The sequence below is a fragment of the Trachymyrmex cornetzi genome, unplaced genomic scaffold, assembly GCF_001594075.2.
Source record: "Trachymyrmex cornetzi isolate Tcor2-1 unplaced genomic scaffold, Tcor1.1 scaffold416, whole genome shotgun sequence".
Taxonomy (NCBI): Eukaryota; Metazoa; Arthropoda; class Insecta; order Hymenoptera; family Formicidae; genus Trachymyrmex; species Trachymyrmex cornetzi.
This window is the reverse complement of record NW_017298918.1, coordinates 502,443-527,626: the sequence shown is the minus strand read 5'-3', so window position 1 is coordinate 527,626 and position 25,184 is coordinate 502,443. Positions and strand designations below refer to the sequence as shown.

Below are 25,184 nucleotides of genomic sequence, written 5' to 3'. Positions count from 1 at the left end.
CCACCCCACCCCCCCCCGCCTCCTGCACCTCCGCAACGAGACCCGTCTGATCCCACTATCAGCGCTAAAAAGCTTCCAAAGAAACGAAAATTCGATCCATCGGAGCTTGAAGAGATGGACAAGACCAGCAATGTCACCAGCAACATCAACAATATGGTTCATATACGCGCGCCTGCTATGCCGCTTAGCGGCCAGCCAGTTTTAGGACAACAATCCGGCGTACCAACTACCATCAGCCGAAAGTCGCCACAACAACAGGAGTCTGATTGTTATCAAGTATGTTGACGATACTAACCGAAATTTTAGTATTAGCGTAATAGTAATGTTAGCAGTAATTTTAGCTGATATTTGAACGCTATATTATGAAAAAGTTATAAATATTATAGAAAATAAATATATAGCAATACGTACTATACATATATTTGTATATGTAACAATTTAAGCAAAATATCAGGTTTTTTACAAAATAAAATGTTAATATATATGTACAGTTTTCTGCCTACCAGTCTTTATTATATGCAAAATTAAGAATACTGATACTTCTTATAGGGAGAAATATCATTCTACGTCATTTAAAATAATTTTTGTATTTTCATAAGAAACATTTCTGTGTCAAAAATATTAAATAAAATATATTTATTGTATTTAATACATATAATTTATATACAAATAATTTATTTTAAATTATCTTTTATTCGAAAGTATGCGTTGTACATGAATTTTTTCCTTATGTTCAAGGTACCCTCAACTCATTCGGTAGTAGTGTTACCTCCTCAAAGCACAGCGGTGGATTACTCTCTTCGCGAGGAACCTTCACGTTCTCGTCCTCGGCTTGCTATTGATCTCAGTGAGTGGCGCGATCATAGAGTGTTAGCTTTAAGGGATTCATATTATTTCCCGGGTGTTATACGTAACGTTGTTCACGGTGAGATATTAATTGAGTTTGACGGCGAGAGGAAGTTAATGCGTTATAGTGACGTTCTGGGTGCAAGACGGTACGATGTGATAGGAGATGCAAGCCCGTCTCTGGGACAGGTGACTACGGATATGAAGGTTTGCATTAGATGTCCGATCTCGAGCAGTCATGTGGACGCGACAAAAGTGTTTGTAAAAGGGACAGTGAGTAGAGTATTAACGAAACCTTCTCGTTTTGTTGTGAAAATACCGCGGGAGGACGATCAGTGTGAGAGTTATATTGTGAAACGTGCGGACTTGCGGCTAGTACAACCTCCATGGGCGGACGAATTAGAGGAAGGATTGGAAGAATGTGACCCTACAAGAGAGAACATTGGTAACAAATCATTTATATAATCAATAAGACCAGTCATTTTTCGAAAAGATAATTATAGCGTGGTAACGTTTGCTTTTTTTTAAATTTATCAGAACATGGATATCGCAATATCACGGAAGCTCCGACAGCAGTGCCAATTTTGCATACTTCTCATCATACATCGCATATATCAAGTCACAATGATACGAGTTATTATAGAACGACGGGTACCAGTCCTCTTATGACTTTAGGCACTCCTGCGCATTCTGCCACGGCGTTAAGTAATGGTAGTCGGCCGTACGATGATTTAGAAAGCGAGGATGATTTAGACAGAGAAGATATTACATTTCCCTCGGACGCAGGTTAGATAGAATATGAAATTTTCACTGTATCACGTACGACATTGTTTAAAAAATATATTGCTACTGATTACATGCGTGCGCGCAAACATGAAAAACTTAAAATTTATTTGTATTTTAACAATAGATTATTTAAATATTTTTTGATATTTTTCTGAAAATGTATTCCTTTCTATATCTGTAAGAAAAGCTGAGGCTTTTAATGAGAGCAATTTAGTCAAAACAATAGTATAGTAATTCAAGTATATTCAACTGACAGATGCAAAATTGTCAGGGAGCAGCAAAAGAAGCAGCATGCAGAGCCGAGGAAGTACCAGTAGCCTAGTTGAACAACGTAGTATAACGCCTCGCTCTCAGGCAGCCACACCTCGGTATTAATTTGATCAAATATAGTAGTTTTTCATAAGATAAATTGATTAATACATGTAATAATAGTAAAACTCTTAACTAATAATTGTACATGAATCTACTTTTTTTGTTAAATAGATCTCAGGCGGCAACGCCACATAGGTATAAAAAGGGCGACATAGTGGTTACACCAAGTGGAATAAGAAAAAAGTATAATGGGAAACAATGGCGTCGACTTTGTAGTAAAAAGGACTGTAATAAGGAAAGCCAGCGAAGAGGATACTGTTCTCGTCATCTTAGCCTTAAAGGGTCTGGTCTTAGAGGTCCAGCAAACACATTTCCTGGGTATGAACATCCATTTGCACTTGTATCGATGATTGCTTCTTCTCGTTTTTATTATTTGGATTTCTGTTCTTTAAGGGACACAACATTACGATTTATTTACCCAGTTGCCTTGGGATTTGTTTTGGTTTTTGGTTTTACTTCCTGTCACAATTACGGTATTAATATTTTTTCACTCGAAATTCTTTGTTATATGTGAAGAAGCAGGGAATGAAAACCAGCTTTTTTGTTTAACAAGTGATTGTTTTACTAAATTATCTGATGTGTTAACGATGTTGTAAATTTTTTAATTTTCTTTTCGTTTACAGTGGTAAAATGGATGGCGAAGAAACATCAAGAGATTCCGATACTTCGCCAAATTATGTTGACAGAAGAATAACGGATAGATTTGATGAAACTGAAGCTGCTAATATGCTTGGTATATCTTTTATATTTCCAATAAAAAAATAACAAGAATTTTTCTTTTACATTTCAAAAAAGATTATAGAGTTTTATTGAAGTATTATTACAGACCATTTCGAATAAAAGAATTGATCATGTATGTTACATTTAACTATCGATAATCTGTTTACTCTGAATTATATTTTGATATTCGATATTCTAATAATGTAAAATGTTTTTATATGGTGGTAACTTTCTATGGATTAAATGTGTTGTATTATTACAGTGTCTTTGGGGAGCTCTAGATCGGCTACGCCAGCCTTTTCGTCACCGACGGGTCAGTCTTCTATATCTCCATGTATAAATCAGTCACCAGTGCCGCCGTTGGGGCTCAATCAGAATAATGTATTTATGCCTATTTCGAGTCCCGCTCATCATGCGACTCCGCTGATCTCACCTGGCGCAAAATGGAAGCATTCACCTACACAATCGAACTTTTTGGTTCAGTATCCGCAACAAGTAATAAAGCCTGAGCCGAATCGAGTAGATAGAAATCGACCGATTCCGATAACTGGTGCTATCCCCACCAGTTTAGGGACAAGTGTAATAAGAATCTCCCCAGTGAGTCGCAGTATGCAACCCGGACAGAATCCGACTCTGTCGTGGTCGGAACAAAGTCCACCACCGACGAGACATCCCTCAGTCGTTACATCGATCGCGCAGCAACAGCAAAACATAATCTTGCAACACGCGCTAACGTCCACCAATGATTTTCCCAATCAGACCGAGATGTCCGAACAGAGTTCGCAGTTAATAAAACCACCGCTCTCACCTCACATGCCTCTGCCCGCTATCCCGGTGCCACAGAACTTGACACTTGTACACAAATCGCTGGAACAACCAGTCGACTATGCGCAATCGCCACAGTCCCAAGGCCAACCGATCTACGTGATGCAGCATGAAAAAAAGTATCTCGTGATAAAGAACAGCATGGACATGTCGGCGCCAACGGGTGCGCATATAAGCAATCAAGATGACAAATATCGACAGAATTTAATCAACCATCCGGGCCAATTACCGGTCTCCACTTTGCATCAAGTTCAGTGTCAACAACCACCTCAATCACCCGCAGTTTCATCCGTCCATATTGATAAACTGTCTGTTTTGCAGCAACCTGTAAGTTGACACGGTACATATAATGAATTAATGTAAAGTAGAAAAAAATACATTTATAGTTAAGCAATAAAATAGCACTAAATTTTTTACACTATGTCCCAATTCGATTTGCAATGGTGGAGGCTCCAGATTAATAGAAGTTAGTTGGGTATATTAAAGAAAAACAAGAACGTAGTACAAGGCTCATATATGTCGCATAAGTGTACATAAATTAATTTTACTGCAATTAGGTGAATAAAGTGAACACACATACAACCGTGCATATGGACATGCAAAGAAGTCAGCCGCCGCCTACAAGTGCTGTAATGACATCCACAGAAGCATCTAATCTGTCTACTCCGACAAGCGTCTTCCAACACGTAATTGTTCAGCCAGGACATTTGGTGCAAATTCCAAAAACTCAATCTTCTAGAGAAGAGAATGCAAAAAACAACGGAATTCTCTGTAAGTTTCATATTATAATATAAATGCATTATTCGAATGTAAACAGCCCTTATATTTTGTATCTCCAATATTATAAAAATTTTTCTTCGTGTTCAATAATTAATTTTTTGTAAAGTGTTTTAAGCGTTTAAAAGTTCAAACATTACGTTATTTCGTCTTATTTTTTTTTATCTCGTTTTGCTATCCCGTAATCGTTTGTGATGACAATCTTAATGTCATAATATGTCGAATCGGTGATACAAGAAAATTTGACTAAACGGTAAGGCTTTCACAGATGGCAGCCATGAAGTTCCTCCTGCATACCAGCCTCATCCCCCATCATTACTGAACAATGTGCACAACTGGAAAAAAGGTTTGAGTTCTGACTGCCAACTGAAATGTATCAAGCCTATGGAATTGCTGTAGGTTGCAGTTTGTCAATGGTACATAACAGAACATTTGTTTGTTATGTTCAAATTATAAGCACAGATGCTTAATTATGTTTTAAAATATTTACATGACCATATGTTTACGTATGTTTACGTAGTTGGCAACTTTCCCTTTCTTTTTTTTTATTTTTTAGGCCTTTATGCATTTATTTTGTGTGTTCTAATGTAATAACGTATTTTTTACGTTATTGCATTAATATAAAAAAAATTTTATTCGTTAAAAATTATACTGCTATTCTGCACATATATATTATTCACGTTTATAATATTGCAGATGTTCTTTTTAATATGAGATACTTTTAATTGTGCAATTTTTTCCCATGTACCATTGCCAACCTTGCAGCTGACGCAATTAATTAACAAACTTTATCCTTTCTTAATTTTTCATTTTATTTAACATATAAAATAAGATTTCTCTACAAAAACTTTGATGCTGGGGAAGGCTATTCACTAATGTTGGATCCAAAGTTTATATAGATTTTTAAAATGTAAAGACTTTTTTATATGTAGAGTAGATAATGTTTTTATTCGATATGTAGATAATGTTTTTAAATGATAATTACATATCGTTAAAAATTTTTTATTATTTTGATTCGAAGATCTCATTTTTTAAACCAAATATTCTATAATATATTATTTTAAAGTATATTGTATAGAATGTATAAATAATATATTATTTCAATGGCATCGATTGATAATCATGATTTTTTTTGTACAAATATTTACTTTATCCTGAAATCACGATTTTAGACATATTTTAGACATATATTTATGTTACAGTTGCTATATTCTATTTAAATATTGTAAATTAAATGAATAATCTTCAAAATAGTAACATTGGTTTCTCGTTACTTATTACTGATCCTTAGTTTAAAATACTAGCACTTCAATTCTTTTCATTAATCCACTAATCCACATTGCTTCTCTTGGATATAGCAGCGAAAACATTTCTATAAAAAATTTATAATATTACTTTATCCGCTGCTATTCCCATATCAATACTAACCACACTCATTGCAACTAACCCACTAACTTCATTGCAGCTTTTTCCTGGCAGACGACAGTTCTGGAACACTCAGAGGTGAGCCCTCCTCCTTCTGCTCTGAGTCCACCCCTGAGTGCACCTCCAATACCAATAAGTATGAGCACATCTGCTGAAGATGGCCCTGGTACTGGTTCAGATCCCATAACACCTGCCGAAGAAGAGGATGATGATGTTTTTGAAGCAGAACCAACCCCACCTGCAGAAGTGGAAGCTAATGCTAATAAAAGACGTAGTCAATCGCTCAGTTCTTTACAGCCACAGACTCCATTGAAAGTAAGTTTAATGAATTATTATGTGCTTTAACTATTTAATTGATATTAAGTACAATGAAATGAATCAGTTTATATTTAATTATATTAGTAAAAATATATATCTGATAATATTAATATTGATAATGACCAAATTAATAATGTTAATATATAACAATAAGAATAAATTTAATAAAATCTTTATTGTGTACATATTTTCACACATTAATTACAGGCTAAAGACAGAATACGTCGACCTATGAATGCATTTATGATTTTTTCAAAACGGCATCGTGCCGTTGTGCATCAACGTCACCCAAATCAAGATAATCGTACAGTATCCAAAATATTGGGAGAATGGTGGTATGCTTTGGGACCAGAGGAAAAACAAAAGTACCATGAGCTTGCTTCAGAAGTGAAAGAAGCACACTTTAAGGCACATCCGGATTGGAAATGGTGCAGTAAGGACAGACGAAAGTCATCGACGACTAGCTTTAAGGGAAGCGAAACAGGAAGGACAAAGTTGAACAGTACGGGAGAAGAAACAGATCTTTTGCAGGGTTCTTCGTCAGAGGATCCAATAATAATTACATCTGCTGATGAAGTATCTACTCCAATTACTACCACATGTAATGAAACTTCTACTAACGTTGAGGTAAAGAGATTTCGCGATAGTAAATGTAGCACAAGTAATGTAACATAAAAAATAAGTAGAGCATTTAAAGGAGTTATCTTTCAAGATTTTCCTATTCACTTTGAATATCTGCAAAGAAAAGATATTTGGCTTATCGACAAAATTATTGACAGATTATGAACCAGTCACACACGCAACATAGGATCTCGGAGATTCCTTTGCAAATCGAAAATGCAGAGAGCGACAGCAAGCAGGACGATGATGCAAATGGATCAGATGACGATCAGATGGTTATTTGTGAAGATCCTCAGCCGGAAATAGATTTAAAATGTAAAGATAAATTGACAGATAGTGATAACGACGCGCAAGATGAGGATGCAGAGAAAATATGTTATAATCAATCGCAATTTTCGGCAGTAAGCGGTTCAAAGAGAGAAGTCATCAATGTTAAACAAGAAATAACGTGCAGGCCTAAACCGATAAAAGGTATTTCTTCTAAGCCATCAACGAATGTAACGTTTGGCTGATACGTTACATAAATATGTTTTAACAATACAAATCTTGATGTTTATTTAGCACGGATACCTTCAACAGGTATAGAGTCTACAACAAAATATCACCATACTTCCATGGATAAAGGCAGTACTGTATCAGTTTTATCGAGTACGTATCCTTATCACAGTCCTGTCAATCCAACAGGAGTGTCAGGATTCCAACCTACTGGTGGAGCTTTCATAACTATGCCGATATCGCCAAAAATTATTAAACCAGAACCGGTAAAGAGCGAGCAGCAGTATAGCACACAATACAGTGTAAATAATCTCGTGAGCATCCACACCGAGAACGGACGAAACATGCCTAAATTTACATCAGCTCCGGTATTACACACTGTAAGTATTAGATGAGTAGACACTTCAGCATACATTTTTTGCGATTTGTTTGAAGATATTTGCCGCAAATATTGCACGAACAAATATCGCATCCGTGTTATTGGGAGTATAATTATTGTTCTACGTATTGACAAGCCCATGTTTCCTAGTGACTGTATCGAAATTGCTTCATCATAGTTGTTTGCTTAAGAAAATAGTGCACACGTTTCATCCGATAGTTTCGAATAAAAGATTTCTAGACGGACTCGAAGATTAAGTAACAGGTTTAACGGTACTAACAGATTGGATCAAAACCTATGATGGCGCTGTTGAAACAACAGCAGCCGTTGCAGTCTTTAGGCACTACTCTTCGCCCCCTTACTTCAACTGTCCCTTATCAACCACCGCTCACTCTAACATTGCTCGATAACGATTTGGTGGCTGTTTCCAAACCGCAGCAGGGATCGCAGTATCTTAACCCGACGCCGCCGCACTCCAGGATGTATGGTGGTTTCCAGATACCCAACACTGGTGAGTGTACAAAAATTATTGTTTTTTTCTCAAGTTTCTTCTATATTGTAATATAATGTAAATAATATATCTGCGTTCCATATACAGACGCTGGTAGTCGCAATAATTCGATATCCGTGCAGAGTTTGGTTTCGAATAATAAGATGGAAATTCAAAGCGTAATTGTGAGCAAACCTTATCCTGCAACGTTATCGACAATCTCCACTACATCGACTTATCGAGGGATTGGCCATTCTATTGCTCGCCTCGCGGAATCCGAGAACAATAATGACAGTCAATTGACTACGAATCACACTCAGTTTTATGGTAATCTTTCTGCGAATTTATTAGCTTTTATATATCGTAATATACGAACGTTCTTAATTAATTTTTGTTTTTATTTATTATAGTCAGTAATATAAAAGCTGAAGATAGAAAGGGTACAGTAAACATTGCTCTTCCCGCAACAAATGAGATACATAAGCAACCATCGACGCCTCACACGCCGCATACACCTCAAAGTAATCACGGAAACGGTGATCTGTCATCGAATAAAACATATACATTCGATGAAGGGCAAAGTAATGACCTAGGGCCAAGCAAGGGTCCATTCATGCTTGCTCCGACTCCGGCACAGCTTGGTCGAGCGCCACTTCAAAGGAGACAATCAATGGGTACATAATAACATAGAATTGTACCCAGACAACAGCATACATGTCCAAAATTGAAATTGGAACAATAAAACGTCTTAAAGATTTTTCAACATGCATGCTGTCTGTGTAGTTAATTATTTTGACATTGCAAAAGCAATAAATGTACTTTAAAGTACATACTACTGTATGTACTCTAAAGTGCATACTACTGCAGCCGTGTTCCAAAATTAATTATCAATGCTGAAAATTTATAGTTCACGTAACATAAACTGACAGTGAATTTTTTAGAACACAGCCTATTATATGTTATATTGAATATATTTCATAACTACACAGAGTTTAAAAAATTAATTTTTTCTTAATTAATTTTTTCTCTCTTGAGGGAAATTATTTAATGTAATTTCTCAATATTTTAAATGTGAATTTCTTTACAATTAAATCTCAAATAAAAATTTTGTTAAGACAAAATCCATTTAAGAAATTACGTAAAAAGCATAGTTTTATTAGTTATTTATCTTTTTGCGAATCGCAAAAGCTTTGTTTTTCTTATATTTGAGGCTCCTGAGTAGTAAAGGGCACGTAAAGTACTTAAATCAATGCGCATGTGTAGCCTATTTTAACTTACAAGTGCCTTGTATCACTTTAAGTTTATTTACTAATTGTCAGGAGAGATAAGCATATAATTTTTGTCCATTTTTACAAATGTTTTAAAACGATCTCATCATTTTGTTTTATCCAAATTGTCTTTATTTATTAATGACACGTAACATGAATTAACGTGTCATTTCTTATTTCTGATATCATAATTCAATATGATTGTGGTGAGACTACTCAAGAGTCTTAATTATACAAATGCTCAGGCATTTTTTTTAAGGAAAAATCGACTAAAATAGAAAACTAAAAAGTGTTAAAATTGATTAAAAAGTGATTTGTAGTTTAAGATATGATAATTTTTATATCTTTGTCTATGAATTTTTATGAACCAATTTGACACTAAACTGTTAGTCCTTTTTTTCCTTCCTTTATGGCTCCTCTTTCATACTTTTTATTTAACAGCAGTGCCTCCCGCATCAACTGCAGGAGACCATGGGCCAATGGTAACATCTCAACATTGTGATAATCGACCACAAATAAATACATCTCAAACGATAGAGCAAACGCAACAACAGAATTTTACAGAATCGCATACTTCTCCTTCTCCCTCTACTAAGAAGGGTTCCTTCTTCAAGAAAAACGTGGAGGATGGTATGGACAGGTACTATCAATATATTTTTAATTTCTTTACTGTATTATAACTGTTACAATAATGAAAGATTTTATAAATATATTAGACTAACTTGATGTATTTGTCGAATAATTGCAGAGTTCTCGAACAAGTGAACTTCCAAGAAAAATTCTCATCGTTGCCAGAATTCAAACCGGAGGATATACAAAGATTACAAAGTCCGAATGCGATCAGTATAAACACTCCGATCAGTATAAATACTCCGGGTTCAGCTAGCCATAACAGTGCAGCTTCTATGTTACATCCACAAACACGTATACACACCTATAGTCGAAAGAAACCCATACAAGTAGTACCTCATAGGCCCACAGGTAAATAATTATACTAAATAATCTATATATAATTTTAATTAGGCTTGAGTAATAATGTTCATGATATTATATATATCATATATATATTTTTTTTTTTTCTAACAGTAAATGAGGAAGAGATCGAGTCGGATACACCGATATCAGCTACTCCGAAGTCTGCTTCGAATGTTAAGCTGACAGGCACCACGTTCTTCGGTCCAGATTTCAATGTCGATGCTTATAGAGCCAACAGCGATCTAATGGATGTCGATGCCAGTTCTCCGCGTACGCCAAAAACCCCTGGGAGCAGTGCTGGAAATACCGTGCTGGGAATCGGTAGAAGTGACAACGAGCGTGGTCATAGGAAGATACTGGAGCAACGGAGACAATTGGTCATGCAATTGTTTCAAGAGCATGGTTATTTTCCAACTGCGCAAGCGACTACCTCGTTTCAACTTGAGCATGTGGATATATTTCCTACCAAGACTAGTTTGCAACTAAAGATTCGAGAGGTGAGGCAAAAATTGAAAGCCAATTCGACGCCGAGTGCTAACAGTCTTGTTAGTCCGTTACCGGTCTCTGAATCTTCTCCTGTTGTAACTGGTAAGTGTAAAAAATTTCGTTGCGTTTTATAAGATTTTTCTTATATATTTATAATATAAATTGATTCATACTAAATATTTCTTCAGGTCCAACTGCTCCTCCAACATCGATAGGAGCTCCACATTCACTGCCTGTAAGCAGTAGTGGTAGCTAGCACCCACGTGCCAACTGTGATACTGTGCATCCCCTTACTCCGCAACACGAATACATCATTATTCTTTGAAGAGCAAAGTGTTCACTAGAAAAAAGTCAAAGTGTACACTCTCTTTGAGATTTATAAAGTAGTGCGAAAGGCTTTAGTGCAATTTTAAATTACGATAAAGTCTAGTGCGGATGACTTTAGCGGGCATACTGAGACGTGTCGATATATAAATGTCAATAATGATCGACTTTGTATATAATATTGAGCTATTAACAGTTTGGAGATGCTCTCTTGGAGTGTGTGTTTGGATCTTTGTGTTCGATCGTCATTGAACAATAAAAAAAAAATGACGAAAATTGCGAATATTCAATAGATAAGTCGCGATACTTCACGGTAATTTATGTTTTTATGCGTGCAAATTTTACATTGTATGAATCCCGTTGTATTATACTATACCACATAATAATGCAGTAACTATGTGGTAAGAATATAATAAGCAATATATAAGCTTGATTGTATGTTGAAATCTGCCACGAGATAAAAACTTTCTTCTTTGAAACAAAGAGACAATACTATATTGCACTATAGATTCAAAGATGATTGAAAAGAATTATTATGATAATTCAAATATGATATTATTTTATTACATTTTGAAATTGTAATTTGCATTTTACTGCGCAGTCTTGATTGTGCAATTGATATTTGTACATCAACACGTCCTGCGTAATTCATGAAAGGCCTAAGCTAATGTTAAATATTGTTGAAAAAAAAAGTCGTAGTGAAAAAGAGGGTCAGAAAGAAAAGCGAGAGAGAGAGAGAGAGAGAGAGAGAGAGAGAGAGAGAGAGAGAGAATCGTAATTGGGAATATTATGGAACATAGAATTATAAAATATTATGAAATTAAATCAGAGTTTATATATATAAGCATATACTTAGTTATACTTTATATATATATATACATATATATATATATATAGGTCGGAAAAAAGTATAGAATGAAAACTACGATACACTGCACAAAAATGTATGTAATACACTTATCAGAAATGTTTATTTCGTATGTAAATATTATAGAATAACTTTGAGGTAAAGAACATCTGAAGAGCTGAAATATCTGCAATTCTTTAGCTGAGGAGCTATAAAAGTACTGTATTCTTGATTTATAGATTACGATATCCCCCAGAGGTAAAAATTGTGCCATTGTGCGGCGACAAAGTGAAGGGAATATTTATGCGTGCTATAATTCCCGTACGTGGAAGAATAATTGTTAGATAACTTCTGATATATAGACAGTATGTAAATTTCTCTGACATTATTGAAAGTACTTATTCTACTGTTTTTAGAGCTTTGCTAAGATTCAATGCATTAATCTATGTTTTATAGGTGTTTTAAAAACGGTCTTTTCAGTTATTTTTTTGTTTATTTTATATTTCTTTTTTTTTCTGACCTTAGATTTAAGCGCTTTTATAAAGGTCATAATTTTTTTTCTTTTTTTTTGGCCGTGACAAATACACATTTTATTCTTATCTTTATTGCATGTATCAAGTACTTAATATGTACTGCATAAACGAAAAGGCAGGGACAAAATTTAATCATTGTGGTACTCAAATGTCGATATCAATTTTTAAACGGCAATTACCATCATCATTAACAATAGTAACGTATTAAAATAAAATGCGTGCACTTTTATCAAAGCCAAAACGTATATGTTGTATACAGTGAATTTGTACAATATATTGAATAGGATCAGTGGTTGTTATATCGTGTTTTTAATAAGTTTATTCTTTATTATATATGTAAGAGAAAAAGATACAGTATATCGCATCTGTTTTAACATTCTCTTTTTACTGATCCAACGTTCTCCCCCTTTTTATATTATTAAAGCTCTCAGAATTATTGCATCGAATTTTAGCAAAGATTGTTGAATTTGGCTGTAAAATAGGTTATGTAATTAGTGATACATATGTTTATTAAAAAAGCGCACCTCGACAGGTTGAAATCTTGCGTCAAGGCACGTATATCGTAGTTAAGATATGAAACAGTGTCTATTCTACATATTTTGTAAATAGAAAACTATACTAATTAAAATATGTATATATATGTGTGTACATAACACACACACACACACACACACTCTTATATATACATATATATATATATATTCTGGAGATGGTAGAATATATGGTATTGTAATTTGTAGAATTATAATTACGAGGAAAAGTGCAGACAGGATTAAGTTTAGAATAATTGCAGATTATGGGCCTTCATCTGTAGTGGACTCTTGTGCTCGGGACGGTCCTCCCACCCTTCTCCAAAGTTAATCCTTTCCTAAAGTGTTAGGATACTATTGTTTGTACATAATATAATTATATAGTTCTCCTATTGTCTCTTGATTTATTATTTTTTATCGAATGTTAAACGCACTAGTGGCAAATAGTAACGTAGGAAGAGGGAAACTTAAATCCTGGACTGATCCTGTAAAATTTCGTATCGCCGGCATTACTTAAAACTGTTCTACTGATGAAAACTTCCTTCAGATTTAATTGCAAACCATTTTAATACGTTTTAAAACGATCTTTATGGTTGCGTTTCATGCAAGCAATCAAAATTTGAAGAATATCGTGTTGTCAAAATATTGTCAGAATATTTTAGAGTTGCATATGTACGTTTATGTTGCATGTCGTGAAGTGTGCAAGCTCGTTTTTATTTAATTTGGCTAAATTCTAATAAAATACCTCGTCCAATATGAGATTCGTAGAACTTTTTGAAGATATTTTATCAAAGTATTTTAAATACGAATGCTCAAGTCTTACTATATATTTATGTCCGCAAGATTTATTCTATACTACTCTTCTCTCTTAGCTAATGAATTTGTCAAATATACTTTCTTTATATTATTTGGCAAAACGGAAAGTTGTCTATCAAGAAATTATTTATACAGTAAGCGTTAACTTTTTTTTAAATCTGTATGTGCATTTTTCGTATTTTAAAAACGATATGCTATTTGATAAATATGTTCTTAGATTTAGATAAAACAGGATCTTAACAGGATTTGAATATCTCTTATATTCTAGCCCATCTTCAAAGAATTAATACAAAAAAATAAATACTATATATATATTTTGTACTTGCGTAAAACTAGCGAACTACTTTCCAGTATTTATAAGATTCTTGAAAAATCATTTGATATATATGTATATATAAAAATATGTATACATATATATAATACACAGTACACGCGTGCGCACGCATATACACACACATCACATGCGCGCGCGCGCACATATATGTGTATATATATATACATATATCTTCTTCCCCTTTATTTCATATGGTGATGAAATACGTTCCGTGATTTAGCAGCCATGAATGTGACTGTGATCTAGGAAAACAGAAGTAAAGTAAAAGTGGCGGCTATTCTACTGACTATTTCTTCACTACTAGACTTTCTTCCTGTATGTTTCCTTCCTCTTTATATCTCTTCCTTAATGTATAAATGGATATGCACAAGCGCTTCTTCACATTACTCTTATTATTACTTTTTTATTATTTGCGTTAAATATATTTTTACTGTGCTTATAGTTGCTACGCGATTTACCGTAATTTTCATTATTCTATTATTTCTTGTTTAATTTTGAAATATTTTTAAAACTGTTATGTAATTATATATTATCAGTCAAGATTAATGTTATAAAAATATACGAAGCATACAAAAGTACATATTATATATAGAAGTCGTGAGAGAAGATGACTCTATATGTATCCATGCAGTAAAAACTTTCACATGTTGAATATTGATACATTGTGTACACGATGTACGTGCATATAAATGCGTGGGAATAATGAAATATAAATACAATTATAAATATAAAAAATATATATATATATATAAATGTATAAAACAAACTATTAAACGCAGTCGCATATGTATGACATCATGGCATATATTATATGTAGGAAAGATAATTATATATATATATATATATCTGGCTGAGGCATTAAAATCTGCACCAATCCAACGAGACAAGCAGTCCGCTTTATACCCTGAAACGTGATCGACTAATACAGCCCCATTATGATCCATTTCAGTATCATCAAGCAATATCTCTGGAGTGCGTTCTTAAGTGTAAATTATATCGGCGTTCTTGCGTGTGAACTCCGTGGAATTACGTTGGAAAGAAGAGAAAAAGAAAGAAGCGATATATAACACATGTATATTTTTTCTTAATTGTATCTAATCGACAGATGTAGAAGTATCAGATACGGAAAGAAAATCTTTGAGGTGTGAGAGAGAGAGAGGGGGGGGGAGAGACAGATTATTATCCCTTTTTACACTTTATTACCATAAGTTGTTCGTTTGCCGATTTTACCATTGTGCCTGTATCAATATCTCATGAGTCATCGTTTCAACGTGTTATGAACTGAATGCAAACCGAGCGCGTTTTGCGGATGAATGAGCCGATGGCGATTGGCAGATTTTAACACTGACGCCCTTAAAACGAGTACCAGAGTTGTTGGACCAAATTACCAGGTACACAAATACACGTATACACGGCTGTTTCGACTTAAAAATGCGTTTACTTTTTTTAAGGAGCGACTGAGGGACGAAAGCAAGAACGTGAGATGAGGAATTATTCGAACGGCATTTGTGGCATTCTTTATTGGAATTCCCCCATTACGCAAAATTGATGTTTTCGCCTGTTTTACATACATTAATATAAAATTAAGTGTACGCGCCCGTTTTTTCTTCGATTCACATAAATTTGCTAGATTTTTGATCTTCGATGAAAGCTTAAAATTTGTTTGAAAGCTCGATACCATCGTTTTCTATTAAAAAATACATCCAATCTCGCGCGTGACATGGCAATTCCTTCAGTCGATCGTACAATATTTATAAACACGGTATTTCTGCCAAACATTTTCATATTTCGGCAATTTACTTCCTTAGCTTGCAGTTTGAAGTTAAGTTACTCTGTTCAGTTATAAATCGTAGTGCTATGGCCGCAAATAATAAGAATAATGTGAAATTAGAATTTTAACATTATTTCGGCGAGGCACGTTGCTGCGAACGATGATAATTTACCCTGTATGTGAAATGTATTATATGAAAATTTACTTGTAACAATGTAAAGTCTATATTTTATTATAAGGTAGAAAGGCAGTATGGTGAATTATCTTATGCCTGGCCAAAATATTATTATATCGATTATTATTAGTATACGTAACAATTTTACGAATGAAGATTGGCATATGCTTTTCTTCTGATAAATATAATCGTCATAGAGACCGTAGCTTGTTGGCGAAGCGCCGTAAAAAGTTTCTTTTATTTTCTTTTTCTTTTCACGAATATACACTGAAGTGCATTGTTCTGGTGGAGACATTTTAATGGCCTCTTGTATGTATATTAGTATTAACAATACTGATAATTGTAAAAATAAAAGGGGAAAGAGGATTCTTAGCACATTACGGAGATATTACGAGTTTTTAGAAAGCAGATAAATATGGAATATTATATACGAAAAATATTCTTCATCAAATGTATATTACAAAATCATATATATTATATACCGATGTCTGATTATAAAAATATTGAACAAGTGTTATCAAATAAAATGTTGTAATCTGTGTTGACAATCGCCAATTGTTCTAAGCTTGATACAATCGTTGAACGGATACATGCCTTCTTGATTAATAAAGGTAATAAATTACGATATTTGGGGATGTTACATATTCAAACAACTTTTGTCTCTGTATATAAAAGCGGCCGGAGGAAATCTTTTCTTGCGAATCAGGAGTTTATAACTTCTGATGAATCAAGGAAAGTATTGTTGTATGAGTGACGACATGAAAAGTTGTCGACATTGAGAAGCCAAAAACACATTCGTGTATATATTTTCTTAAATAGCTATTACAACACATAGCTTTGCACGATTCAGTTAGATCATAATGGAACATTTAAAAAATGCAATAAATAATATCTATAGTCCACTTGTTTTATTTCGCCATTTTATTCACATAACTGTGCTACTTAGATATGTTTTCTTTCTGCTTTTTCTGTTTCTTCGTTTCAATCTCGTCGATCGGCGCAGCTTTCACAAACGGAATCTCATTTTCGTATTCGGAAGGCATGTAATCCGCCAAAATTTTTGGCACTTTGATGCCAGTTTCCGTTTGATGTACTTCCAAAATTGCACAAATTACACGCGTCACAGCACACATTGTCGCGTTCAACATGTGAACGTAGTCTGTCGTTGTGTTCATTTTTTTCGTTTGACCGTATCTGTAGATTAAACGAGATTCATAAAATTTTTGCGATAAATTGATTAGGAAGGCAGCAATATTTATATTCATTTAATCCACTAACCTGACTAGCAATCTTCTTGCTTGATAATCCAAGCAATTGCTACATGATACGAGTTCGCGAAATGCACCCGAGCCAGGAAACCAAGCCTCCAAATCTAATTTTTTAGAAGCTGCGTGATTCAATGCACCGGATACAATATTAACTATACGATAAGGAATGTCTAGAGCCTGATAAAATTTTTCCGCATTGGAAATCATTTCTTCCATCATTTCCCAGGATTTGTTATCATGAGGCGAGGTAAGGCAGAATTGTTCTAGCTATAAATAAGATAATAAAATTATATTAAATTTATTGTTTTACATATACATTGAATTTATTGTTTTATGAATGGTTAATTTTTATTTGGGATACCGCGTGATTTTATGTGAGACTGGCAGATTCGTAATTCGCGGGCTTTCAATCCTTTATCCTACATTCAAATTTTTTAAATGTATAATATGCATAGGTTACAAATAGGAAATCTTGATAGAAATCTGACATTCTTAATTAGGAAATGTATATACAACTTATAACCATACATACGAAACATTGTTGCAAACTGTTTAAAGAGAAAGATAGAATTTTTAGAACAGGTCAAGATCCGCCTAGGACTGTGGGGACATTTCTAATGTTAATTGATTGACTGACAATTCTTATTTAATTTCAGATACCTTTTCAAATTGATGTACCCTAAAAATACCCCTAGTATCTCGTCCGTGAGAGCCAACTTCTTGTCTAAAGCAAGTAGAGATTCCGGCATATTTTATTGGTAAAGCATTTTCGGCTATCCATTCGCCTCTATGAAAAGCTGCTATTGGCTGCTCAGAGGTAGCAATGAGATATTTCTCTTCCATTTCTTTGTCCTCGTTACGTTCGCTACCTTTACCAATCACCTGATAGAACAAAATAGGATAATATTATAAATATAAATTAATATCTTATATTAAAACTAAAAAATCTTACCTTATATAATTCCTCATCAAATTGAGAAAGCTGCGCTACTTCTTGCATTGCATCTTTCCGCATAATAAACGGAGTGTAGAGAGGCTTGTAGCCTGTCTTGAATAATTTCCTTAATGCTAATTGTATTAGGGCTTGTTGAAGAAATACCGCTGGACCAGTGAGAAAATAGCCTCGTCCACCAGAGACATTTGTTCCACGTTCTCCATCCATTCCATCGATCATATGAATGAGGTCGACATGAGAATATTTTTTTTTATCAATGCAGTTTCCCCATGTTCTTTCTACCTAATGTGGTATAGATTAGATAAATAACAGACACTAAGAACAAGTAAGTTTAAATCGCTATAAGCGATGTATCAATCAAACATACTTTGTTCTCTTCTTCATCGTCGCTGACAGGCACAGATTCATGCAAATGATTTCCAACCTCCCTGAGTGCAGCATTCCTTTCCAATTCAGTAGTCTTTAGGTTCTCATCATTTTTCTGTATGGCATCATCGATAAGAGAACGTATTCTCTTGATTTGTGTCACCGTCAATGCTTTTAGGCTTTCCGAGGTCAAGTTGTCCAAATTGTCAACAATTGCCTGGGGTACGTTATCATCATCACCAAGCGGCTCCTTCCGCTTCATCTTCTCACCGATTTCTTTACTACACAGGTTTTTTAATTTATTGAAATTGTCAGCGCAATGACGCAATTGCCGCCAGTGTTTGTCCTTCTCGATCACGGTATCTACTAGTTCTACATCTTTGAAACGCTTTTTTTGGTTCTCCCGGATTTTTTCTGGATCAAAACCTTTATCTTTACGGAAGAAATCCAAGTCGAGTACCATAATTTCTATTTTACGTTCGGCGTCAGAGGACACACACTTTGCCGCACACACGTGGCACCTCAACCAGCTGTGACAGAACAGATATACGATTCAATATTGCCGCCGACGACGATATAGATTATATAGATCGAGATACGCATTCTTTCTGTCGGACATTTATTTAACTTTGATATGTATTTATGTATTTTTTTACCTGTTAAATGACAACGATCAACGACTGTCAACGATCGATAAGGGCTGTCACGATCTTCTTACCTGACCTGAAATGATTTGAGGTTATGGAGTTATGAGGTCTGTTCGTATTGCTTGAAATTTCCAAAAACGTTTGCATTTAAGGCCCTGCGCACAATAGAAGGAATAATGCTGGATTCACACTGCATCGGATATGGAGGATTCCGATGGATTTTGCTTTGTATCATCGGAATCCTGTTTTCTGATTTGCTGGATTCACACTGCATCCGATTTGCGTCGTACGACGCTCTGCAACCAATCAGAACACAGGATTCCGATGATACGAAGCAAAATCCATCGGAATCTTATTTTCTGATTGGCAGAGCGTCGTACGACGCACATCGAATGCAGTGTGAATCCAGCAAAAGAGAGTCTCGTCAATCTTGTCAAAATTTTCATTGGCTTTGAAGTAAAATGACGGAACCAATCATCAATGCTATTATATCCCCACTTTGAGTATCGTGAACGCGGTGATTTAAATTTTAGAAATTGTGAGAATAGAATTTACACATTAAATTATATAATATTGACAAGTGGAATTTATGTTAAGTTACAAAATATTGACAGAAGTAGATCTGTTTTCTATAGCTGAACTAGTTTTATACTTTTGGAATTGAAATAGTGATTGAATAGTGATGATACGAAGTCATTGAACTCTTTGTGACATCAGTTACAATATTATGAAGTAAAAAATACGTAGTGGCATTTAAAAAAATTAGGGTGATCTTGGCTTTTTTCCTAAAAAAGAATATTTTGCAAATTTTTAATATTGCAATTTGTAGCCAATTAAAAACTGACTAGTTTTTATTCAAAATAATTTTTGTCAGATCGTCGGAAGTGTCGGAAAAATCGTGATTATAGTCACGTGGGATACCCTGTATACATATATGTTTAAAACTGAGTAGTACTCGATTTTTAGTTAAAACTGTAATTTTAATGTTATCATCCGAGTTTAATTATCAATAGAGATGGTGGTAACTGTAGAAAAAAAAAATTGTGATTTTTCGGCAATATACTGGGTGTTTTAGACCACCCGTACAACCTTTTTATCTTCGTAGGATAAGGTCCAATCGTAAAAATATTTAGATAGAAGTTGTAGGGTTTAAAAAGATTTATTTACTGATCTTATCAATTTTATCCTAGATGGCGTCGTCAAGCTCAGATCAAAGTCACGTCGATTTTTCTTAAATGGAACACCTAATTTTTTATTCCAGTATCTAATAGCTGATATCGAGAGCTTCTCAAAACACTATATAATATAGTTACTTTTCATTGAGTATTTTTCGAGTTATAAGGTCGAAAGTTACAGTACCGTCGGCATTAGCATTACGCAAGGTGTCCGACCGACGGCTAAAACATCTTGAATGTTGTTCAGGATCATGTCTTGGATAACATTTGTCAAGATCAAAGCTATTGGAGATTATACCTCTTATTTTCATTTTTATGTAAAAATGAATTTTTTTGTGTAAAAATGAAAATAATAGGAAATAGAAAATAATAGGAAATAGAAAATAATAGGAAATAGAAAATAAAAGGAATAATCTCCAATAGCCTTGTCTCTCAGAAGAACATTATTACGATTGGACCTTATCCTGTGAAGATAAAAGGGTTATACGGGTGGTCTGAAACACACCCGATATAATAAGATATAGTATTAAAAGTATGCATATTTATTTATACAGTATTTATATAATAAAAAATCACAAATTTAATAATATAATGTTTACTAAAAACTGGACTTTAATTTTCCAGCATCAGATTCAACAGTTTTACAAGATGTATACTCTTTACGTAATTTTTGAAAAGTATGTTGGTATTAATTTTGATATTAACTTGGAACTTTAGGCTTGGAGGTCTTGAATGCTAATATTTTTTTCTCCAACGTAAAAAGAAAAAGTAGAAAAACAAAATACGCAATAAATTCAGTTAAAAAGAACAGATCTCACATGACGCGAGATGGTCGAAAGTTCATCGTTTGGTAATGTAACCTGTGACGGCTGTGACCCATATTATTGGGTCGGAAATCCACAATAAATCTACAAAAAATTAGAGGAAAAAGAAGACGGTCAGAGAGAGATGTCGGAATGTGCGGTTAGTCATAAGTCAGTATTCGGTAACAAATTTTTCATGCATGAATATGTATAAATATGTATAAACATACATTAACACGCATAAATATTCATAAACATGTATAACTATATATAAAATATGTCCATACATGTTCATACATCTCTCTTTCTTTTGTGTAAAATTATTTTTTAGTGTAATAAAAATAATAATAGTAATGTGAAAACATTAAAAATAATTAAAAGAGTAATTTTCATATTATTTGTTTTAGAAAAAAATCAAGTTTGAAGAAATGTAAAAAAAATTACTTATGTATAATTATATATAAAATTATGCATAATTGTGTAGCAATTTATTTTACATATTTTTCCAAACTTGTTTTTTTCTGAATCAAATAATGCGAAAATTATCTCTTTAATTATTTTTAATTTTTTCATATTACTATTATTATTTCTATTACACTAAAAAATAATTTTACACAAAAGAAAAAGAGATGTATGAATATGTATAAATATATTTCGTATATGATTATACGTGTTTATGAATATTTATGTATGTTTATACATATTTATACATATTCATGCATGAAAAATTTTTTACCGGGTCATATATAGATGATTCTTGTATTTAAGATCATCTTAAGATATCACGAACCAATCAGAAGGCCGTATTAGCATCTTAAGACATTACTTAAGACAGCTTTAAAACAAGAACGGACTATAAATACCGAAGACCGATTTCGCAGTTCGCGGCTAAAACAGAGATTCAACTTACTCCTGATTTCAATAAATTATTATGGATTTTTGCAGGCATCGAATATTTCTTAATCAACTTCGCCATTTTTTATTTAATATCCTATATATATTTATTGGGTTGGGGGAAAAGTTCTGCGATATTTTGTTGGCTCAAAGTTATATATACAATATCTTCGTTAAAAATGATCAAAATTTAAATTTAAAAAAAGGGTTATAAAACTTGAAATCTCTACTTTCGAATGGTTACTATATTTTTTGAATTTATGCGAATTTTGTGATTTTTATGTATAGAAAACTACGAGTTGAAAAAAAAGGAAATTTTTCTTCTTATTTTGTGGGTCATGCTAAAAAAAATTTGCGAAAATTTTCGATTATCTAAATATATCTCGTGGAAGTTTGGAGTTTTCCTTACAAAATCATTTTTATAAATGTTCCTACGATTTTTTATTCTTGAATTATTCGCAAGTTAAATAAAAAAGAGCATTCTGACTTTGATTGCTCATATATAACTCCATTAAAAATCATTGTACTGCAATTAAAAAAACAGATTCTTAAAGCGTTGCTTTATCGAATAGTATTATATTAATTTTTTTAATGTAAAATATATATAAATTTAAGTTAAAAATGTGATATTATTATTTTTATAACCATTAACCGCAATGGAAAAAAAAAGACAGTAATATTACATTTTTAGCTCAAATGTACATATTCTATTTTTTTTAATTGGCAATTACACTTGATAGAGTAATGTCTCAGCTTTAAGAATCTGTTTTGTTAATTACGGTACGATAATTTTTAACGGACTTATGAGCAATCAAAATCAGAATGCTCTTTTACTTAATTCGCGTGTAACTTGATAACAAAAAGTCGTAGGAACATTTTTTAAAAACGAACTTTTAGGAAAAGTTTAAGTTTTCACGTCAGCTAGTCGGAAATTTCGTAAAAATATATTCTGTATATATTTTGAGCAAATAAAATTCCGCAGAACTTTTTCTCCATACACACATCGTGTTTTATGGATATTTGTAGCGAATATAAATATCAAAATCGCCAAAATGGAATACAGCGCGTTTGTTAATTTCGAATCGTATCACGAACGATTGTTACTAACCTCGAAAAATCTCATATTTTTTATTTAACTTGTTATAAATATACACAACTCGCGAACAGAATCATTAAATAATGATATCACATGGTTATATGCATGCATGCTATTACCATCTCATCGAAAACTAACAGATTATTCAATATATTATGCGTTACATTAATTCTCAACTAATACTTTTGCGTGCAATCGAGTAAATATGTATATATAGACTATGTATGGAGCAATTACCGGAATTCTAATACGTTTACGAATTTATTTGACATCATATCAATTCAAGCATGGATTCGACCATCGAATTTCACTATTCGAGTATGGATTCCATCATGAATTCGAGCGAACAAGCGACCGTTCACATTTTTCGATATCAGTTATTTTTCACATCGTTAACACACTTTATACTATACATATATGTGTGCTTTTACGCGTTCCAAATCTTATTATAGAGGTTATTATTATACAATGCTTCAACTCGCGCACGCACATATGAAGTTGTGCATATATCGAAGCACATTTCCTACAATTCGATGTAGTTATGCCTCGATGAGCGCCGATATATTCACGCATTAAAGCAAAACTCGATCGACTATGTTTTAGATCTCGAGCTCGCAATTTTCCGAAATAACCTAGTAAATAAATACGTATATAATTTAACGTGGATACCGCGAGTAAGGAAAACTGTGACAGTGTCGCGATAATTGCTATCGTATGTATAACAAAGGAGCATTTATACAGGCCGTAAACTTATATAAGTAATCGGTAAGTTATCAATACAATGATTTACGCAGATTTATGTGCTGCCACTCGTCGTTAAAGTTAAGGATCCTATTCTATAATTCTTTACGACTGTAATAATATCGTTACATTAATTTTCTTTGCGCAGGTTTTTTACCATGTACAAACCTGTGAAATGACGATGTAATTACAATATAGTTACCAATTGTTGAGTTACAAAATAGAGTCTTTAATTTAAATTAATTTTATGATTATGACATAAGTTATATCCTGTAAGTTATTATTATGAGCGGAAACATTGAAATTATATTGAACTTTATTGATTATGAGTTAAGTTTACGGCTTGCATAAACGCTTCTTAAGCCTAAAGGATCATTTATGCTAGCCATAAACTATTAACTTATGCTGTGAGATAATAAATGGTTAAATATCGTGAGAAAACTTTACGTGTATGGTCATTTTCAAAATCAAATCTTAAATTATATTCTAATTGTACAATAATAATACAATTATTATTTTATAATTAATATTTATATATAATTGTTTTCAGGATAAACAGCACAATAAATATGGTGTATGAGTGGGTACATTATTATTATAATAATTAATCGAGCATCTATTTCCAACAATATGTTTCGATTTACAAAACAGTACAGAATGATTCTACAAAAATCTGTTGTTGAGAATAATTACGAAATATTTACACATTCATTAAAAACTGCATTGTTTTATATATCATTACCTTATTATGTCGAGTTCTAATTTATTCTAACAAATAAATATATTAATACATAGATATAAATTATAGATGACTAAAATAGTAATAATGGCAATTTTCTATTATTTTATTATTGCATTATAAAAATATTAGGTAATTATTTAGTATTCGGAATCATCTCCAATATAATAATATTTTATTATCTTTTTGCATATTTTGTACAATACAAAAGCATTTCCATAAAATTATATACTTATAACAGAAGTAAACTCTCCTCTCTACTTGGTAACATATATAACAATACAAATTTCAATTTTTTTACTCTTAATTATAAAATTTGTTTTTCGATATTTTTAATATTTTACTTATTGTCAGATACAGTTATCATTAATCTGCATTTTAAAATTC

The 25,184-nt window shown here is 33.0% G+C and overlaps 2 protein-coding genes across 2 annotated transcripts; one reads left to right on the top strand and one right to left on the bottom strand.

The window, feature by feature from the left end:
- Positions 1-12: 12 nt before the first annotated feature.
- On the top strand, positions 13-11,897 carry cic (Putative transcription factor capicua; the record flags this gene model as incomplete). Its single annotated transcript, XM_018512625.1, has 20 exons — positions 13-276; positions 739-1,291; positions 1,384-1,632; positions 1,904-2,000; positions 2,116-2,322; positions 2,628-2,737; positions 2,987-3,876; positions 4,107-4,320; positions 4,595-4,672; positions 5,792-6,066; positions 6,277-6,696; positions 6,849-7,161; positions 7,252-7,565; positions 7,847-8,075; positions 8,163-8,381; positions 8,465-8,728; positions 9,764-9,962; positions 10,071-10,303; positions 10,409-10,885; positions 10,972-11,897. Coding segments are annotated over 20 exons (5,673 nt in total), but the record flags the coding sequence as incomplete, so codon positions are not given.
- A 4,684-nt stretch (positions 11,898-16,581) lies between these two features.
- Positions 16,582-19,417, bottom strand: SerRS (Seryl-tRNA synthetase). The gene is made up of 6 exons (XM_018512644.1): positions 19,359-19,417; positions 18,704-19,232; positions 18,334-18,618; positions 18,042-18,263; positions 17,392-17,648; positions 16,582-17,307 (listed from the first exon to the last, which is right to left on the bottom strand). The coding sequence occupies exons 2-6, from the start codon at positions 19,163-19,165 to the stop codon at positions 17,052-17,054; spliced, it is 1,482 nt and encodes a 493-aa protein (XP_018368146.1). The 5' UTR covers positions 19,166-19,232; positions 19,359-19,417; the 3' UTR covers positions 16,582-17,051.
- Positions 19,418-25,184: the final 5,767 nt, after the last annotated feature.